The 16803-nt window shown below is 43.5% G+C and overlaps 1 protein-coding gene across 3 annotated transcripts in view; it reads right to left on the bottom strand.

Moving 5' to 3' along the window:
* The window catches only part of Pde5a (phosphodiesterase 5A), a 121225-nt gene that overhangs the window by 4669 nt on the left and 99753 nt on the right, over positions 1 to 16803 (bottom strand). For all 3 annotated transcript variants that reach the window (XM_050145701.1, XM_050145848.1, XM_050145785.1), the window contains 6 exons: positions 12496 to 12583; positions 8298 to 8398; positions 6638 to 6715; positions 5252 to 5315; positions 2021 to 2095; positions 1129 to 1212 (listed from right to left, as the gene is read on the bottom strand). In XM_050145701.1, the coding sequence (XP_050001658.1) occupies positions 1129 to 1212; positions 2021 to 2095; positions 5252 to 5315; positions 6638 to 6715; positions 8298 to 8398; positions 12496 to 12583 (490 nt within the window). The remainder of the gene's footprint in view (positions 1 to 1128; positions 1213 to 2020; positions 2096 to 5251; positions 5316 to 6637; positions 6716 to 8297; positions 8399 to 12495; positions 12584 to 16803) is intronic.

The raw sequence follows: 16803 nt of genomic DNA, 5'->3' as shown, positions 1-16803 counted from the left end.
ACAAAGGTTATTATTACCAAGTGCCGTGCATTTAGCTACAAGAACATTCGCAGTAGCTTTCTTTGTCGTGGAGAAATGACAAACGCCCAACCATGCACTAAGAATAAGAACTGGAGACCTGGTGTGGTGGTGCACGCCTTTAATCCCAGATCTCAGGAGGCAGAGGTTGGTGGATCCCTGTGAGTTCAAGGCCAACCTAGTCTACAAAGCAAGTCCCAGGACGGCCAGTGCTATTACACAGAGAAATCTAGTCTAGAAAATAATAACAATGATAAATTAAAAGAAAAAAAGGATGAGAACTGAATTCTCCATTGGGCTTTCTACCAACTACCTATTTGGGGCAAATACTCTTTCTCTGCAAGATGAACTTTACACATCCAGTTACTGAATATGCAATGTCTGGATTGGAAACTTTGTAGTTCTTGTCTGATCTTAACCTTTTATGACAACTCCAGGGTAAATTTCTCAAAGAAACAAAACAAATCCATTTGAACTTTTAAAAACAAAGGCAGCATCTCTTTTCTTTGCTGGGACAAGAAGCATCTATACCAACCCTTGGAATAGATGCATTTCTTTTTTTTTTACTAGAACAACAAAAGCTATAAAAAGCAAAAAAGCAAAACTAGCAAAAGAAGGGAAACTGGAACCCATATTCCTGCAACCTTCTGCTGTTAGTATTAAGGAAAAAAATTCTTAACAATATCCAAGCCACAGTATGACAGCGAGGAAACGCTGAGTGACTATTTTTTGTACTTAGGCTAAAATTAAACTTAAAAAAAAATAATAATGCTACCACAGAGTGTGCAGGAAACATGTCCTGGAGGGCAGCACCAGCACACGCTTCTTAGCGTCCCCTAAATGAACGTGTTGGTGTCCAGCACACCCTGGGCCCGCAGCAGATATTTATACACCGAGTGAGTCAATGCCTTTGTGAAATAGCAAATGCGGGCTGTATCCCTTGTTCTGTACAGCACCACATTCGTCAGCAGGAAGAAACAATACCAGTGATAATTATGTTTTCTGAGTTAGAAGCAAAACTACATGTCTAGTGTTAATCTCTTCAATGTGCTTCAGATTCGACTCATAACATAATCTAAGTTTAGCAATCTAATATTTTTCTGTAAATACCTCATACAGCTGCAAGCAGATGGCATCTATGAACCCAACTTGCATACTTGGGATTTTATTTTTCTTCTCCCTGTTCATTAGATCCTGAAAATACACACAGACAGATCTACATTTATTCAGAGCACACAGGAAAGGCTGGCTGTAAAAAGATGAACCAGTGGTTAGCTTAAGGAGGTAAGACAGCAACTATATATGTGTGTGTGTATGTGTATGTATATGTTAGAAATATATATATATATATTTCTAACCCTAGAAAGAAAAGTAAGAATCTAAAATTTCACATCTGTGATGTATACCTTTATATTATAAGGCTACATCAAACAATTTTAAAGTCTCCTTATGGGAATTTACCCTCACAAAATAATAGCGAGGAAGGGGCAGCAACGTGGTTGTTTATCACTTTGCTGTTTATAGCAATGGACATGGCAAATATTACAGCAAAGGAAGTGCATTAAGTTGTGGCTGTACTCATTTCATATAATTATGATTTATATACACCAAAGATTATATTAGAATAAAAGTGGCTTATTACATTAAAATGGAGGAAACAAACTACAAGAAAATTGGGGGCACGACTTCTCAGCAATTTTTGTTTTCCTAGCTTGCTTTTGCTTTTGCAATCAGCAAGGATAATTCTTCTAAAAAGAAAGAAAGTGTTAAAAAGTAAATGGGAACCTCTTACTCCAGGGAAGGTGTCACAGGAATACTAAGAAGCAGCATACACTGTAGCCAAGTGTGGTCACATGCTCAGAACTCAGCCCCAAGTGGCCATGGCAAAAGGATTGCATGACTGAGACCAGTCTGACGGGCACTGTAAGAGGCAATCTCCACAACGAGTATAGAATTTAAGAATGTGGCCTAACAGTTCCTACCAACAATGCCTCTTACTTACAGCAGGCTCGATGTTGAGTTCTTTTCTCTCTCTGTCCCCTTGATCGAAGAATTCCGCTGCCACGAGTTCCGCTATCTGAAACAGACAGCAGACTGGGTGTCATTCTTCAAAACCGAGACTTTGAATGAAGGTAACGGAATCTAGCAAACCGGTTGTTTCCAGCACATCAGTAGCAAGAAAACAACGAGAAACAGAAATAAGGCTGCATTTGCTTTACCAATGTAGCTACAATCACGTGACCTTCTGGAACTAAGCAGGAAGTGACGTTTCAGTTTTGCCAAGCAATAGCAAGACTGCGCCCATCCATAAGAATGAACAGCAAGCTATTTATTAAGCTCCCATTTCTTTAATGTTTCTTAATAAAGCACTAATTCCTTGAGAATTTCATACAACATATTTTGATCATATTTACCCTCCACTCCTCCCCCAACGCCTCCCTTCCTTGCTTGTTTTCAAATTCATGGCTTCTTTTTTTCATTAATTGTTAAAACGTGTGTGTGCGTGTGTGCACATGCATGCACATGCTCAAGTAAACACATAGCTGCAGCTTGCTCAGTCACTACTTGTGTGTGTGTTTTCAGGGCTCTCCCTGGCTGGGGGAGACGGCCCCTCCTGCCCCCACCACTCTTTAGTTGTCTGTAGTTCTTTGTGAAGGGCTGAGGCCTTGGGAGCATTCCCCCAACCACGCTATCAAGTCTATGGGTGTTGCCCTTGTTCAGCTCTTGCCTGGGCAGTTATGCTGATGAGGATTTTATGGAGGTGGCTTCTCTGACATTCCTGGGAGACACAAGGTCACAGCAAACTCCCTGCTCTTAAACACCTGTTTATAAAAGGTGGGGGTGGGGAGCAGCACCAAATGCAGCTGGTGACAGGCTTTTGAGTTTCCTGTTATCTCTCTTTTTATCTTTCCATGTGATTTCTATTGTTGATGAACACCCTGGTTTGTTTATCTTATAGCTTTCCAGAGTCCGGATTCTGTAGACCACATTCCCATAATGCCTCTTCCTGGGTTCTTGAGGCTCAGCTGGCTGACATCCTGTTTTCTCATCAGTCGGCTCCAGCTCTGGCTCTGTAGCGATGGCGCTGGAGACGTCCAGTAGTGGCTACTCATATGGAGGCTGCCCCTCATTGTGTGATCCTGGTGATAATTATGGATGTTTTCTGGGGTCCATTTATTTAGGGATTTTCACAAGGGTGACAGTCAAAGTCAACATTTCTTAGATTTGTTTTATTAGCTTTAAATACCAAGAAAGTCTCCCACATCAATTATTTGGTTATGCTTCAGTGTAACCCATATTTGAGAAAGCAGGCTTCTTCTCAGCGTACCCACTATAAACCCATTTGGTTCTCAAACATCTACCAAAGGTGACAACAGAAGGCTTCATTTTTATTAATGCCTTCCTTATTTGAATTCTGAGGTTTAGACATATTTATGTATTTCAGTCCTTTTGGGTGCTCCATTTTGGCCACTGAAGGCTTCTTGGACTGGGTGTCCATTCTCTGGACACACTCTATCGCTTTCTGGGTACTTCTTTGTTTTCAGTATAACACAAGGCTATCTACGCTCATCTTCTTGCTTTGTAGTTCATGTCTTGATGGGTCATGGATGCTCCACACTGAGTCAATTAGAGGCCTTGCTAAACATTATACATTCTAAGTCCACCCATATTCATGAACACTTTCTGACTTCATCTTCTTTAGAGCTGATAGAATTCCAGTCTGTACTGGTACCATATTTTCACTACCTGTTCATCTGGTGAGAGACTAGGTTGGTTCCAATCCTTTGCTACAGTGAGTGAGGCAACAACATCTCCGTGACAGAGGACAGAGGCCGGTGAACGTGGGCCCAGGAGGTCACATGGGAGGATGTGTAATATGGGAGCTCTGCTTTCAAGCTTTGGAGGAACCCCCAAACTAACGTCCATAATGGATGTGTTAACCTGCACCCCCACCAGTGACGAACAATGGCTCCCTGTTCGCCATATTGTCTCCAACATTTGTTGTCAAATTTATTGATGAGAGCGACTCTGACTGGGGTCATATGATAGCTCAAAATAGTTTTAATTTGCATCTCCCCGATGGCTAGGGATATTGAGCACATTTTATAATAGTCACCGGCCATCTGCGTTTCCTTTAAAGAGGACTATCTATACCTTCATTAGCCCATTTGTTGACTGCCAGTTTTGTTCCCTTGGCAAATTCATTTCTTAAAGCCTTCCTGGTGCAGATTCTCTCACTCTGCGGGTTGTCCGTCTGCTCTGCTGACAGCTTCCCTTTGCTCTGCAGAATTCTTGTCACTTCACAGGGGCCCAAATAGTCGCTGCTGATGCTGAGGGCCAGCCTCTGTTAGAGAAGCTCTACTTGAAAGTTCTGTCGTCAAGAGTAGCCCCCATTTTTATCTTGTGATCTCAGCATTTCAGGTTTTAAATCAGTCCTTGATCTATTTTGAATTGACTCTTGACGCAATCATATTTAATATAGAGCAGAAACTGTTGTGGCTAGAACCCTGGGTCTTGTACATGGTCAGCGGGCTCTCTACTGAACCATACCTTCAGTCCATAGATGAGTTTGTTTCTTCCATATCTATGTTTCATGAGAAAGCCCACATTTGCTGTATCCATGATATACAGCCCAGAGTTTTGTTTAAAAGCAGGCCAACAATCTTTGCTTGTGTATTAAGATTTTGAATGCAATCCCCCAAACAGAAATATAGCATATATAACAACGCAGTCATTTTTGGGTACCTTTACCTACTCTGTAAAAGAGTTGGGGTGGTTACTTCTCACGCAGAGAGAAGGATCTGTTTCTGGCCTCTTGATCAGACCCTTGCCAACAGCTATTAACACTCCTTACATGTACTTGTTATGTCTCCTTAGAACAGAGGGACAGCCTAACAAGCTAAATCACAAGAAAACCCTGCTTCTTCTAATTTTCAAGACTATCAAAGGGAGATGCTTCAAAAATATTCCAGAGTGAGCAAGAAGTCATTAGCACTGAAATCAAACCAGCAGCTAGTTTTAAACCATCTTTTTCAATGTATCATGTGGATATTAAGAGTAAACCAATCTTTTAAAACGGGAAACATTTTCTTGTTCAATCACTTGCTTTTAACACTGCTTAAAATTAGAGGGAAATTTCCATAAATCCTGACTTCCAAAGCTCGCTTTAAGTGAAGAGACTTTTCTTATTTTGACTTTTGAGTGCTGCTTTGATCACCACTGAGCAACATACCCGTTGTTGAATCGGCCAGGGCTTTGTAATCGCAGAGAGATCGCAGGCGGTCATCAGCATTGCCCTGAAAAGGACAAAGAACCCCCAAATAATTTATCCTCAGTAAGAAGTTACTAACAAAAAGTTCACTTAAAATCTGTTTAACAACAGAAGACTCAATTTTTGAAGACCAGAGCACAAACAGAATGGATTCCTTTGGAAACCCGGCTGCTGTAACTGTGATATACCCTCTCTCTTTCGCTGTCCTGTGTGTTATTATTGGAGTTTGTTTGTGGGATAAACGCTTGTCTGATCATTGGCTTTCTCACACTGATAATGAGATAAGTCATACCGATTAGCCACAAGGATATAACATCACACATCCTACTGAGGACACTCTGGTTTAGTGGGTCACCTTCATTCTTGCACCACCTGTAGGGCTGTCCACGTAACAACTTTTGCATGGTTGGATGGTGCGTGTTGGGGAGTCTTCTCCTCCAGCAGAGAAAAACAAGGGGGAGAGGGAGCTGTTAGCCCTTCTCTAGTTAGAGCAGGGGGAACCACCCTGTCTCCAGGATCTAACAATGCACGTTAGAATAGAAGGGCACAGCTGTGAAGATTACCTTTTGGGGGACAGGGAGAGGAGGTCTCATGTATCCTGAGATACCTCCATTTTTTCTATGTAGCTAAGAATGATTTTCAATTTCTGATCCACTACCAAAGTTCTGGGATTACAGGTGTTATTACTGACTTGATAACTTTGCTTTGGTTTATTGTTTGAGACAGGGCCTCAACATTTAGTGCCCTGGGTGGCCTTGACCTTGTGGTAATCATTTTCCTTCATCCTCCCAAGTGCAGGGACTGTGGTGGCTTCCTGAATCTGCTTTACTAATAAAAGTTATTGCCACAGCAGAGATAGTGGCAGTGAGTAGCAGCAGAGATATTACCTCCTGCTAAAAGAAGGGAGGAGGAAAAGTATCATTTGGAAGGGTTCCCTGGAGAGCACTGCTGTCCTGTGGTCCAAGAAAAGCAGACACTTTACAGCCCCCATTCTGTTCTCACGGAATGGAAGTAAGTTCCACATAAAGAAAAAACACCCATGTGGCATAAAAATGGGAAATCTATGAGCTGTTAATTTTTGCTTTTCCATTCCAAAGGATGAGAGAAATGAAACAAATCTTTTGGCCATAAATGTTTCACCTCTCTACTGTATTCATCAGTCTACAGCAAGGCAACAATACTTCAACTTGCCAGTGATCACACTCAGTCAGTCCTTTGTACTACACACACTCTGGAGCAGGGGACAGCCACAAAAGTCATTATGCACAACAAATAATCCCAATTAACAAGTGATCTGAGAAAATTAACGAGGTAGCAAAGCTTGCACAAACAGTAAAGTCAACTTACAGAAATAACTCCTTTTGAAGAGGATCTTCAAAACTGAATTGATTTTTTCTTATGAGTTCAAAAAATTCTCCTCGTCTCCTTGAACAATAAGAACATGGTGATTATGGTGATTTCTCAGGTTCTTCTCCCTTGGTCTACAAGACTTGTTGAATGTATACTCGAAGATCTCCATTTTCTCCATCCCAGACCCAACCAACAACAAAGCTTCAGCAGCACTCAGTACCCTGTTCTACTTTCTATGGAAATTATTTAAAGGCATAATGTTTTTAACTCCATGGATATTTTTATAAAAGATATAGAATAGTGTGAATTAAAATGAGATGATAATGATTTAAGATCTTTAAGTGCATAGGGGTAAGAGGGTCTAAGGTCTCTAACCCATCCACATCTTGCTGCGGAATTTTTTTTAAAGGCAATGAAGACATTAAATGCTTTAGTAGCAAAGAGCAAGTTCCAGATAATATTTCTTCTCATTCATGGCCATAAGAGTCATCTGTGTCTAGCAAATACCTCCTATGTGCCCAACATTAGCAAGAGCCTTAAGAATTGAGGCCAACCAAAAGGTAAAGTTACATGATAATTGGACTATGTATGATTAACTATCAAACACGGAAGTTCCACATAAAGAAAAGAAACCCAGATGGCATAAAAATGGGAAGCCTATGCAGACCAAGGTATCTTTTCATGTTCTTGGTGATTTGATGATCAGTATTCTCACAATACTTTTGAATAATCTGAAGTTTGCTGCATTTTCTGATGAACCCTAAGCTGACTGAGTTGCAGTCGCAGACACAGGCATAGTTGCAGACAGTGAGCAGTGGGTGTGCAGTGTAACTGGCGTGTTCCTGTTAACTCCTCATGGCAGAGACTACTACCATGGCTGTGAACCCTTGTGTCAAAGGAGAGACCTCCACATTGAGACGAAGCCCGGGACGGGTGATCCCACACATACAGAGGTCTCAGTCTATAGGTTGGAAACCGTGACTGTCCAACGCCAGTGAGCATTGCCTGGCTTCATAGAAAAGCATGGTAATCATGCCAAGTGCAATCAGAAACAGCACTTGTTAGCACTGTCTGACGCTAGAACAACTCCACAGTTCCACAGTAGCACTTTCCTGCCAAAGGCAGATGAAAAGAGGACGGTTTGCAGTGCTCTTTGCCTGCCCACCCAGGCTGGGGTGGCTATGAATCATGAGTGGGCAGGGATTGGCCAGTGAAGGAAAGGAGGAAAGCAAGCAGCCTTTGGGATGGTTAGACTGGACCCGCCACGATGCCTCAAGACAGCTTCACAGACACAGCAGTAGAAGAGCATCCTGTGCTACCATTCAAAGCAGTAAGGGCACAAAGGAGTTGTCTTTAAAGATGACCCATCTGAGCCGGGTGGTGGTGGCGCACGCCTTTAATCCCAGCACTTGGGAGGCAGAGGCAGAAGGATCTCTTGTGAGTTTGAGGCCAGCCTGGTCTACAAGAGCTAGTTCCAGAACAGGCTCCAAAGCTACAGAGAAACCCTGTCTCGAAAAACAAAACACACACACATACACACACATACAAATGACCCATCTGGTAAGCGTCTGGATGCTTGCTTTTAAAAGAATCTCCCAGTGTGGATATGAAAACGTTCTAAGACTTATTTTGGAGGGCATCTCTTCTGAAGACTTACTTAATGTACAGTGCTAGGTCTGTAGCTAAAATTGCTTGCTTGATTATTTTCAGTGTGGTCTTATATTCTTCAATGGAGAGGCCGCTGAGAATCTGGTTGCCCTTTATATAAAAAGAGAAACATCATTAGTATTCTACCCGCAGGAGCCGCTCTCAAGAACTGACGCTGAAGATATAGTCACATGACTTAAACGCACACCTCGTTCTGAGCCTGCTATTTAAAAGTATAAGCTATGAAGTAGTATTTTCCCTCTTCATTCCCACCATGCACCGCTCCATCATGTAAGATTAAAAACAACAATATGACATTATCCCTGCCTCTGTACACGTGTGTTTCCTCCTGGAGACTGAGTTGAAATCTACAAACTACATAAGTCTGTCATTTTCCTTTGTGCGGATTAATTACCATAATATAACAGAAAACAAAGCGAAACTGAAAACTCAAAATCATATTAATGAATATGAAGAATAGAGTTGTGAAATTTTTATATAACTGATTATTTTAGAGACACTCCTCTGTGGCTTCCGTAACAAACTTGGTAACATTTCTAGCTCACATTTACACAGCTTCACCAATACTGACAACTGTAGGTGTTCCTTATGAGTTCGACAGTTCAGATGGCTAGCAGGCCAGAGCCAACGGTGCTGACTAGTTGGTGACCTAAGAAAGCATGAGCTCAAAGGTCTGAAAGGACGCTTGAAAGGGAGCAATCTGTATGCTGAGAGCAGGGCAAAGCAGTCCTCCCCAGGGAAGACCATGCCAACAGGTTAGTCAACATCAAAATACTGCTCCCAAGGGAAGACCACGCCAACAGGTTAGTCAACACCAAAACACTCCTCCCCAGGGAAGAACATGCCAACAGGTTAGTCAACACCAAAACACTCCTCCCCAGGGAAGAACATGCCACCAGGTTAGTCAACACCAAAACACTCCTCCCCAGGAAAGAACATGCCAACAGGTTAGTCAATATCAAATGATCAGACCTAAAAACTTACAAACATGGAACATTATACAGACTAAGCAGATTGTATTTACATATCTAGGAATACACACACACATATACACACACAGAAATAATTAATGAAATGAGGGGTAGATGGGAGGGCTGGAAGGAAAAGAAAGCAGAAATGATGTCATTATATTATACCCCCCAAAAAATAATCAAAAAAATTATAATTTTTTCATGAACTATTTATGCAGGAATTTTTATTTGTTTTTCAAAACAGGGTTTTCCTGTGTAGCCTTAGCTGTCCTGGAATTAGCTCTGTAGAGCAGGGTGGCTTTGAACTCACAGAGATCCACCTTATGCAGGAATTTTTGTAGGTCATATTTCCCATATTAGTAAAATATTCTTCTGAAAGACATGGTGGGGGCCAATGGGGACCAATCCATGTATCATCACTGAAGGTTTTTGTTACATCTTGTATTTTTTTTGTCTGTAATTTAAAACAGAGTGGTTCCTTTTGATCTTCAACTAAACAAAGCCCAGAGTTCAGCCACTCCAAATATACTCAGAATGTGTGTAAACCTTCTAAGTCTCAGAGCTAAGAAAGTGTCCAGAGCTTTAGAAAGGAGATCGGGCGGTGAAGAACGATGCCAGGGCACTGCTGGTTTGCTTGGCTGGGAAGACAGTGATTAGGGAGTAATGAGATCCATGAATTAAATTAATGACCGCATCTGTGATGACAGCCACAATCATTACTTCATCACTTTAGATCTGGGCCACAGGAAACTTTTCAGAAAACTTCTGATGCTTTTATTTATTTTTAAGATAAAACAACTGCCAGGAGATATTGAAATAGCTTTGATACGGCAGTCTCGGTTTTTTTTTCCCCAAAGAGTACAATCTGTATTTTTTTACTTAATTGTGCTTACAAAGATAAACTATATAGACAGCTCTTATGACTTAAGCCAACTAAATGTATAGCCAGATTGCTTATATGTCATGCTAAGTAACAACATACTATACAATAATTCATATATCTAACAAAAGAAGTATGATAGGAAATATTTAATACACTTTTTAAAAGGTTAGTAATTTCTTTGGTTTGGGACTGTACTTGAAATAAGACACCAACAGGACTTTTTAAATAGGGTGTGGTAGAGCACTCCTGTAATCCCTGAATTTGGGAATTTGGGAAGATTGGGGCCTTAAGGCCATCTTTCAGCTATTCAGTGAGACAGAGGCCAGGTTGAACTGTATAAGCCCAAGTTAAGAAAAAAAAAATTAACTCCTTATTCTACCCAAAAGTAAATAAAAAGCCTTAGCTACAGAGCATTTTTCCAAGGAAAGTACAGATGTTTCTACCCTAACACGCATATGTTTCTCCAATCTCAATTTTAGAAAATTATACACTAAAAATAACATAGTTCATGGGGAAAGTAGTGTTGGGGCAGATCACTCAAAACCTATGCGACTCTGAAACCAGAGGGAAAAGCAAAGCAAGGGAGGCTCTCTCTGGGGGTGAGTTGGCCCAGCAGGCCTGGGGACTTCCTCAGAATGCACGGAGAACACACAAGAGCCACAGAAGGGAATGCTGGACTGTGGGGCGGCAGTGTGCATGGGATTTGATGGGGAGGGAAGAGCAGGGTCAAGAGCCTCTCACAGCCTGCAGCGGAGGAGGAGGGCACAAGGGCCTGCTTCTCACTCTTCAAACACCACATTAAAATGATACTGATCACATATCAACTGACTCACGCTACACGTTATAGCAAACACTCTATTAAGCCTTATATAAACTTCCTGAGGAAGTAGTCAGAAGAGGGTTGTATAACTTTTTTGTCAGTGTTGGGGGTCTAACCTAGTGTCTTCCACGTGCAAAACACACTCTACCTCTGAGCTGCACACTCCCTAACGTTATCGTCACACTAAGGTATTATGGAAGAGGTGAGGATTCTCTTTGCCTCCAGTAGAAGACCCTGTGTATGCTTCCTATGTTCAGTGGGGGAGGGGGATCTAGAATGGACTTGTGATGCATACTGCCTAAGAAACCTAAAAGGCAAGACCAGATTGGCTGGGCATTCTGTAGCTGTTGTGGGGTGTCTCCATCATGAGGGTGCTTTGCAGGGATGATAAAATTACTAATACCTACCAGGTACAAAGAGCGGGATGCTCAACACTGTCAGCATGTTAAGAAAGGCCAGACCCTTTTCTTGCCTATTCTGCTTTCCTGTTCACTGGCTGATTAGGTGGGAGACACAGAGGCTTTGGTAGTAAGGAAGGAGCTAGAAGACATGCATAGTAAGGAACAAGAGATGCTTATGGGGGCGTAAAGGAGGAATCGGCCTCATAGTGTGAACTATGATGCTGGCGTGGCCACTTCGGTTTGTGATGAGAGAATGACATACTATACAGATGGACCTAACAATAGTGACCACAATGTGACCCCCTAATTCTTCTCTAAAATTCAGGGGGGGAAAAACTAGACCTAACCCCAGCAAACACGAAGGCATTGTGATAAAACTGCCTAAGATTATGTTCCATGCCTTGTGACCATTTAAATGTAATGGTAAAACCTCTCTCTTTTCTTTCCCTTATAAAGTCAACACAGGTAGGATAATTAACAATCCCACAAGGAGAATAAAAACTAGCGAGCATTTCATCAGACACGCTCAACCCAGCTCATGCTCTGATGTGCGTTCCGCTAATACTGCACTCCTGAACATGTGTGTTTACTTAGCGAACTGTATCACGTTTTCCTACATTTGCTAACGCTCACTTATCCATGTGCACCAACAGCTTTTTCATTGCTAGAGAGAACGGCTTGCTTTGTGCGCAGCTAAAAGTGCCAATAAGACTTAGCAAGGGAAACCCACTTAGCAGGTCCAAGGTCCTGGGCTTGACCTCAGCGTGCAGTCAAAAGGAAAAGAAGAAGAAACAGATACCGATCCATAGGAACCACTTCACCTGCTTTTAAAATGTTAAAGTGGGAGCCGTCAAGCACCAGTTTTGTTTCTAGTTTGGAATAATCAAAGGTCAGTCATCACAGTTATCCTTCGCGGGTAACACGAGATAGTTCTTACCGGCCAGACGTGAGGCTGCAGCGATGTCTAATGCCTTGGCTATTCCTTCCTTACCCAAAAAGGAATAGAGAATGTTCGAGAATTTATGACGCTGGGAATAAGTCCAAAACCTAAAAATAAAGCTGCATGTATAAAGCTCCCCTTTGAGATTCACGACAATAAACGCTGTACTTACGGGGCTATTTAGAATCATCAGGCACTGGTCAAAATGATGGTGTTCCATGATGGAATGGCAATACAGCTGGGCCAGCGGGTGTTCGCTTCTGGGTGACGGCGGCGTCGGAGAGGGAGAGAAACGGGAAGTTCCAGAACACGTTACTTCACCAGTCCATTACTGTTATTAACCGAAATTATCTCAAAACGAGCCACACTAATAATTTTCTCCCCTGCCGAGGAGAGTGGCGTAATCTCTCAGAAATAAACACTGATGCAAACTGTCTTCAAATCACGATGCTGCTGGTTCAGAGATCAGCGACACTGCCTTGAGGGCTGAGAACAGCAGATAGGAGGAACGAGGGGAGAAGATTGCTGGCCCTGGGCACAGCCATGCACCACTCCACAGTACCTAAAGCGTTATTGGATTGGACTTAGGTTTCAATAGGGCAATCGACTTAAAACCTAGAACAAATCCATGTTGCCACTTCCCCCTGCACCAAACTCCCCTGAACGGATGCTCAGGTGGAAGGTTAGTTTAGCCATGTGTGCCTATGTGTAAGGAAAGAGACCACTGGGGTTAATTGGGGCGTGAGGGGCCGAAAGCAAGACAAAGGGGGGCAGTAAGTACATAGCCTTGGAAAGGAGGGGTGCCGAGTGAAGGAGGGGGATAGCAGGAAGGAGGATGCTGAGTCACAGGGGTTGTCTGAGTGCAGGGCAGCCCTCAAGCTTTCTTAGACTTCCTGCGGGGGGGGAGGGGGAGCAGCGGGGGAGGGTGCCACACTGTTTACTGTATGTGTGGGACAGCAGTCACAGAAGGACTCTGAAGCACGACAGGAAGAGTCTTCATTTCTCATGACCCTTCACATGTGAAAAACCACGCTCTTCGCTTCCTTCTTAAAACCACAAGAGCGTTCTGTAACCCGTTCCTCCTAAAATGTATAGGAAAGGGGCTTGTGAACCGCAAAGCCCCGCAACAGTGCTAGAAAACACGAACGAGTTTCTCTGTCTTCACTAGTATATCGCTTTCCATTTTGACTTTTCATTAAAAACCTACCCAGAGCTAATAAGATGCAGCAAAAAAAAAAAAAAAAATGGTTGCCGTGAGAAACAGAAATAGATGCAGTAGGAAAACAAGAGCGGCCAATGAAGGCGGGAGAACGTGTCACCTTGTCTATTCCTCTTGTTTAAACTGTCACCCGTGTTTCTGATTTGATGCCGCTATTGGCATAACTTTTCCCAATCCTTGGCTGCTTTTCTTCTTCACGCCACCTCTAACTGATGACCAGGGGCTGCGCTCAACACAGGAGAATGACCTGTCCTTTGAATCTTTCCATGGACTCCCTGTCTTCTCCAGAGACCCCCGTTCTTCTCCAGTCTTTCATATTGAAGTCAGCTCAACTAGCACAGCAGTCACGTCCCCCGTTCGCTTCAGGCAAAAGAGAAGACTCTCAGGTGTCTACTATCCTTGTTTATGAAAGAACTAAAGAGCATGAAAGCAGGGTGGTACCCCAGGGAAACTGAGGCTGGAGGAGCTTTAGTTAGAAGCCAGCCTAGGATACGAGATGGAAACCTTTCGCGGAACCTAACAGCGAACCAACCAACTCACATAGATGTAAATCACAAACACTTAAGACAAGGGTTGAGGACACACTGCCAGCTTCTGACCAGAGTCACTCAGCAGGTGCCGCGGCTCTCAATCTGTCACCGCATCAGACTATAAACCTGCTGAAGTTGCTGGCCTTTGGGACAACGGTTTCCGTTTATCAGGAGCCTGTACCACGCAGGCGCTGTGGTACTTGATTTATTATTATTGTATTTCACTTTGTAAGTATTGGACCAGCCGCCTCCCACCTACCTCCTACTTCAGCTGCTGAGACAGTGTTTCATTCAGACTTTAACAGACTCGACATAGGCACCAATCAGAAAGCTCTCTGCTCTGTCTTGGCCTATCCTAGGTACAGCCCCCTGACCCACAGCTCGTGCCCACAGTCTTGAAGGGCAAGGACACGAGCCAGGGCCAGTGAAGACTAGTTAAGGCCTGGGGACCACCACTGACTAATGGAGCAAGGGGGTCTTACAGATAAGCGTCTTCTGCCTTAAAGCCAAGCGGCTCTGGGGCTCCTCCCATAAGGTTGCTCCAAATCACCCCTGGCAGGATTAGGTGTACGGGTTGCTCATCTGTGTGTCTTTCTGGAGAATATCCCTCCTCTCCTGCTTCATTCCAGACCTTTCTCTGTGCTCTGTGGGGTCATATTCACCAGCAAGCTATGCATACCGCAACTTTTACCTCCAACTAGGGCTTCAGCGGAACCCAGGCAGAGAGCACTATAAAATATACATTTCTGCATATATTTTAAATGTTCAGGCAGATTATCTCATGTGCTCAATGGGGGATACAAATGACAGGCGTGGGGTTCGAGTGCGCCCTCTCATCGCCTCTCACTGCCGTATCTACGCAGTGTCTACTCACTGACCTAGTCGGGAGCCGGTGCAGGAAATGCAGGAAATGCAATTATGTGGATATAACACAAACCCATTAGAACTTCAAATGTACTTTACATTTCTAGGGGAGGCAGAAAGAACTGCGTCAGATTTAGAGAGGACTTTTGGCTTGTGAGATAGACCAATGCCAAAATGTGTTTGTCTTTACTTACATTCTAAAAATACAAATTCATGAATCAAGCAATGGGTGAAAAAAAATGCCTTGGATTTCCTGTATACAAAAAAAAAAGCATGGAAACCAATGTATTTGTGTTGCTGCTATTTGAGGCACATCAGAAGGACCTATTTAAACCACTACCGCTGTGGAATTTTCTTCCCACGCTGATGTCGGCGGGCACTAACGAACTGGCGTACCTTCTCTGCGTTTTCCTGTCCTGCACAGTGATTGGCCTATCCTGGACAGTGGTATTGGGAAATACACTAGAAACAGAAAGCCTTAGAAATTGATTCAAAATAAATGTCCTGTGAGAAAAACAGAGCCATCTCTCAGGCTTCTTCTCCACCACCACAGACAGCGTTCGCGGTTCTGCCTGTGAGCCACAGGTCCCGGGTGGGAATCACTGCTGCTTTGTACCTTACCCCGCCCCCCCCCCACGCCTTCACGCTCACGGAAGCACCACCGCTGTTTCAGCTTTCTCTCCTTTCTTTATGCAGCCTTCCAGCTTCCCCACATGAAATTAACTAACGCTGCTCTTTGGCCTCCTCCCCCTCTACCCGGTGTGACTGTCGGTTTGCACCTGGCTTGCTGTGAGTTTTCTAGCTGAGCTCTGTGGTTCTAATTTCAATCCATTTAACCGTGCGGTTCACGCTGTGACTTCCCTCCTAATGGTTTTTTTTTTTTAATCACAACAGTTCTTTTTACAAATTCTATCAATTTCAGTATATACGGCTTAGGGCGACACCCCTCCCTTGAGGAGGTCTTGTGGCTGGTCTGCCGCTACTGGTCCATGCCCCCCATCATAGCATCCCGGAATATCCTTGTCCTTTATCTGAAAATCCACCCACCTATCATCTTAAATCTCACCTTCTCTATGAATAATGGACATGGGCTACACTAGGCGCAGCCAATCTCCTTCTCTGATGGACACTTGACGGCTACTTCATTAGATGACCCGGGACTCTCTAGATAATTAGCTTCTTCCTGCCTAGCAAAGAACCCAGACTCTAGCAATTGTTCTCTATGCACAAGCCTAACATAGAGCCTACTTTTGTGGAATCACTTTTTAATTGTTGGACTTGAAACTAAGCAAATAAATGCACATGCAAGTCCTGGGACATTGATTACAGGCCTGATGCAGACACTTTATAATGCAAGCTTTATAACTATTTTTATCAGCTACAGTGTTCTCGCCACCGCTCATCTTGTTTTATTGTTTTGAGGTAGAGACTCACGTAGCTCAGGCTAGCCTCACACTGGCTATGGAGCTGAGGTTAACCTTGAGCTTCTGACCCTCCTGCCTCTGCCACCTGAGGGTACCACCACGTCTGGTTTACATGGTGTGAAGGGTCAAAGCCAGGGCTTCATGCGTACTTAGGTTAGCACTCTACCAACTGAACTACAGCCACTCTACTGGCGGTTCACCTGCAAGCATTCTTCCTTCCCTCCCACATGAGAAGAGAAAGCAGGAACAGAGACCTTACACACATCACGGGACACCAGTGGGACCCCCTGGTGATGTCAGCCTTCTTACTAAAGAAAGAAAGGGAGGGAGGGAGGGGCAGAGGGAGGGCCAACACTAGGCCACCCATAGTCTCCTGCTCAAGGAAAGCCTTACCTCAAAGTAGATTTCTCGAAGTCACTTAAGAGAAAGGAGGATCTCGGTTT

Source organism: Alexandromys fortis, unplaced genomic scaffold (assembly GCF_014885135.2).
Source record: "Alexandromys fortis isolate MF-2015 unplaced genomic scaffold, M_Fortis_MF-2015_v1.1 scaffold_19, whole genome shotgun sequence".
Taxonomy (NCBI): Eukaryota; Metazoa; Chordata; class Mammalia; order Rodentia; family Cricetidae; genus Alexandromys; species Alexandromys fortis.
This window is presented reverse-complemented; position numbering and strand designations above follow the sequence as displayed.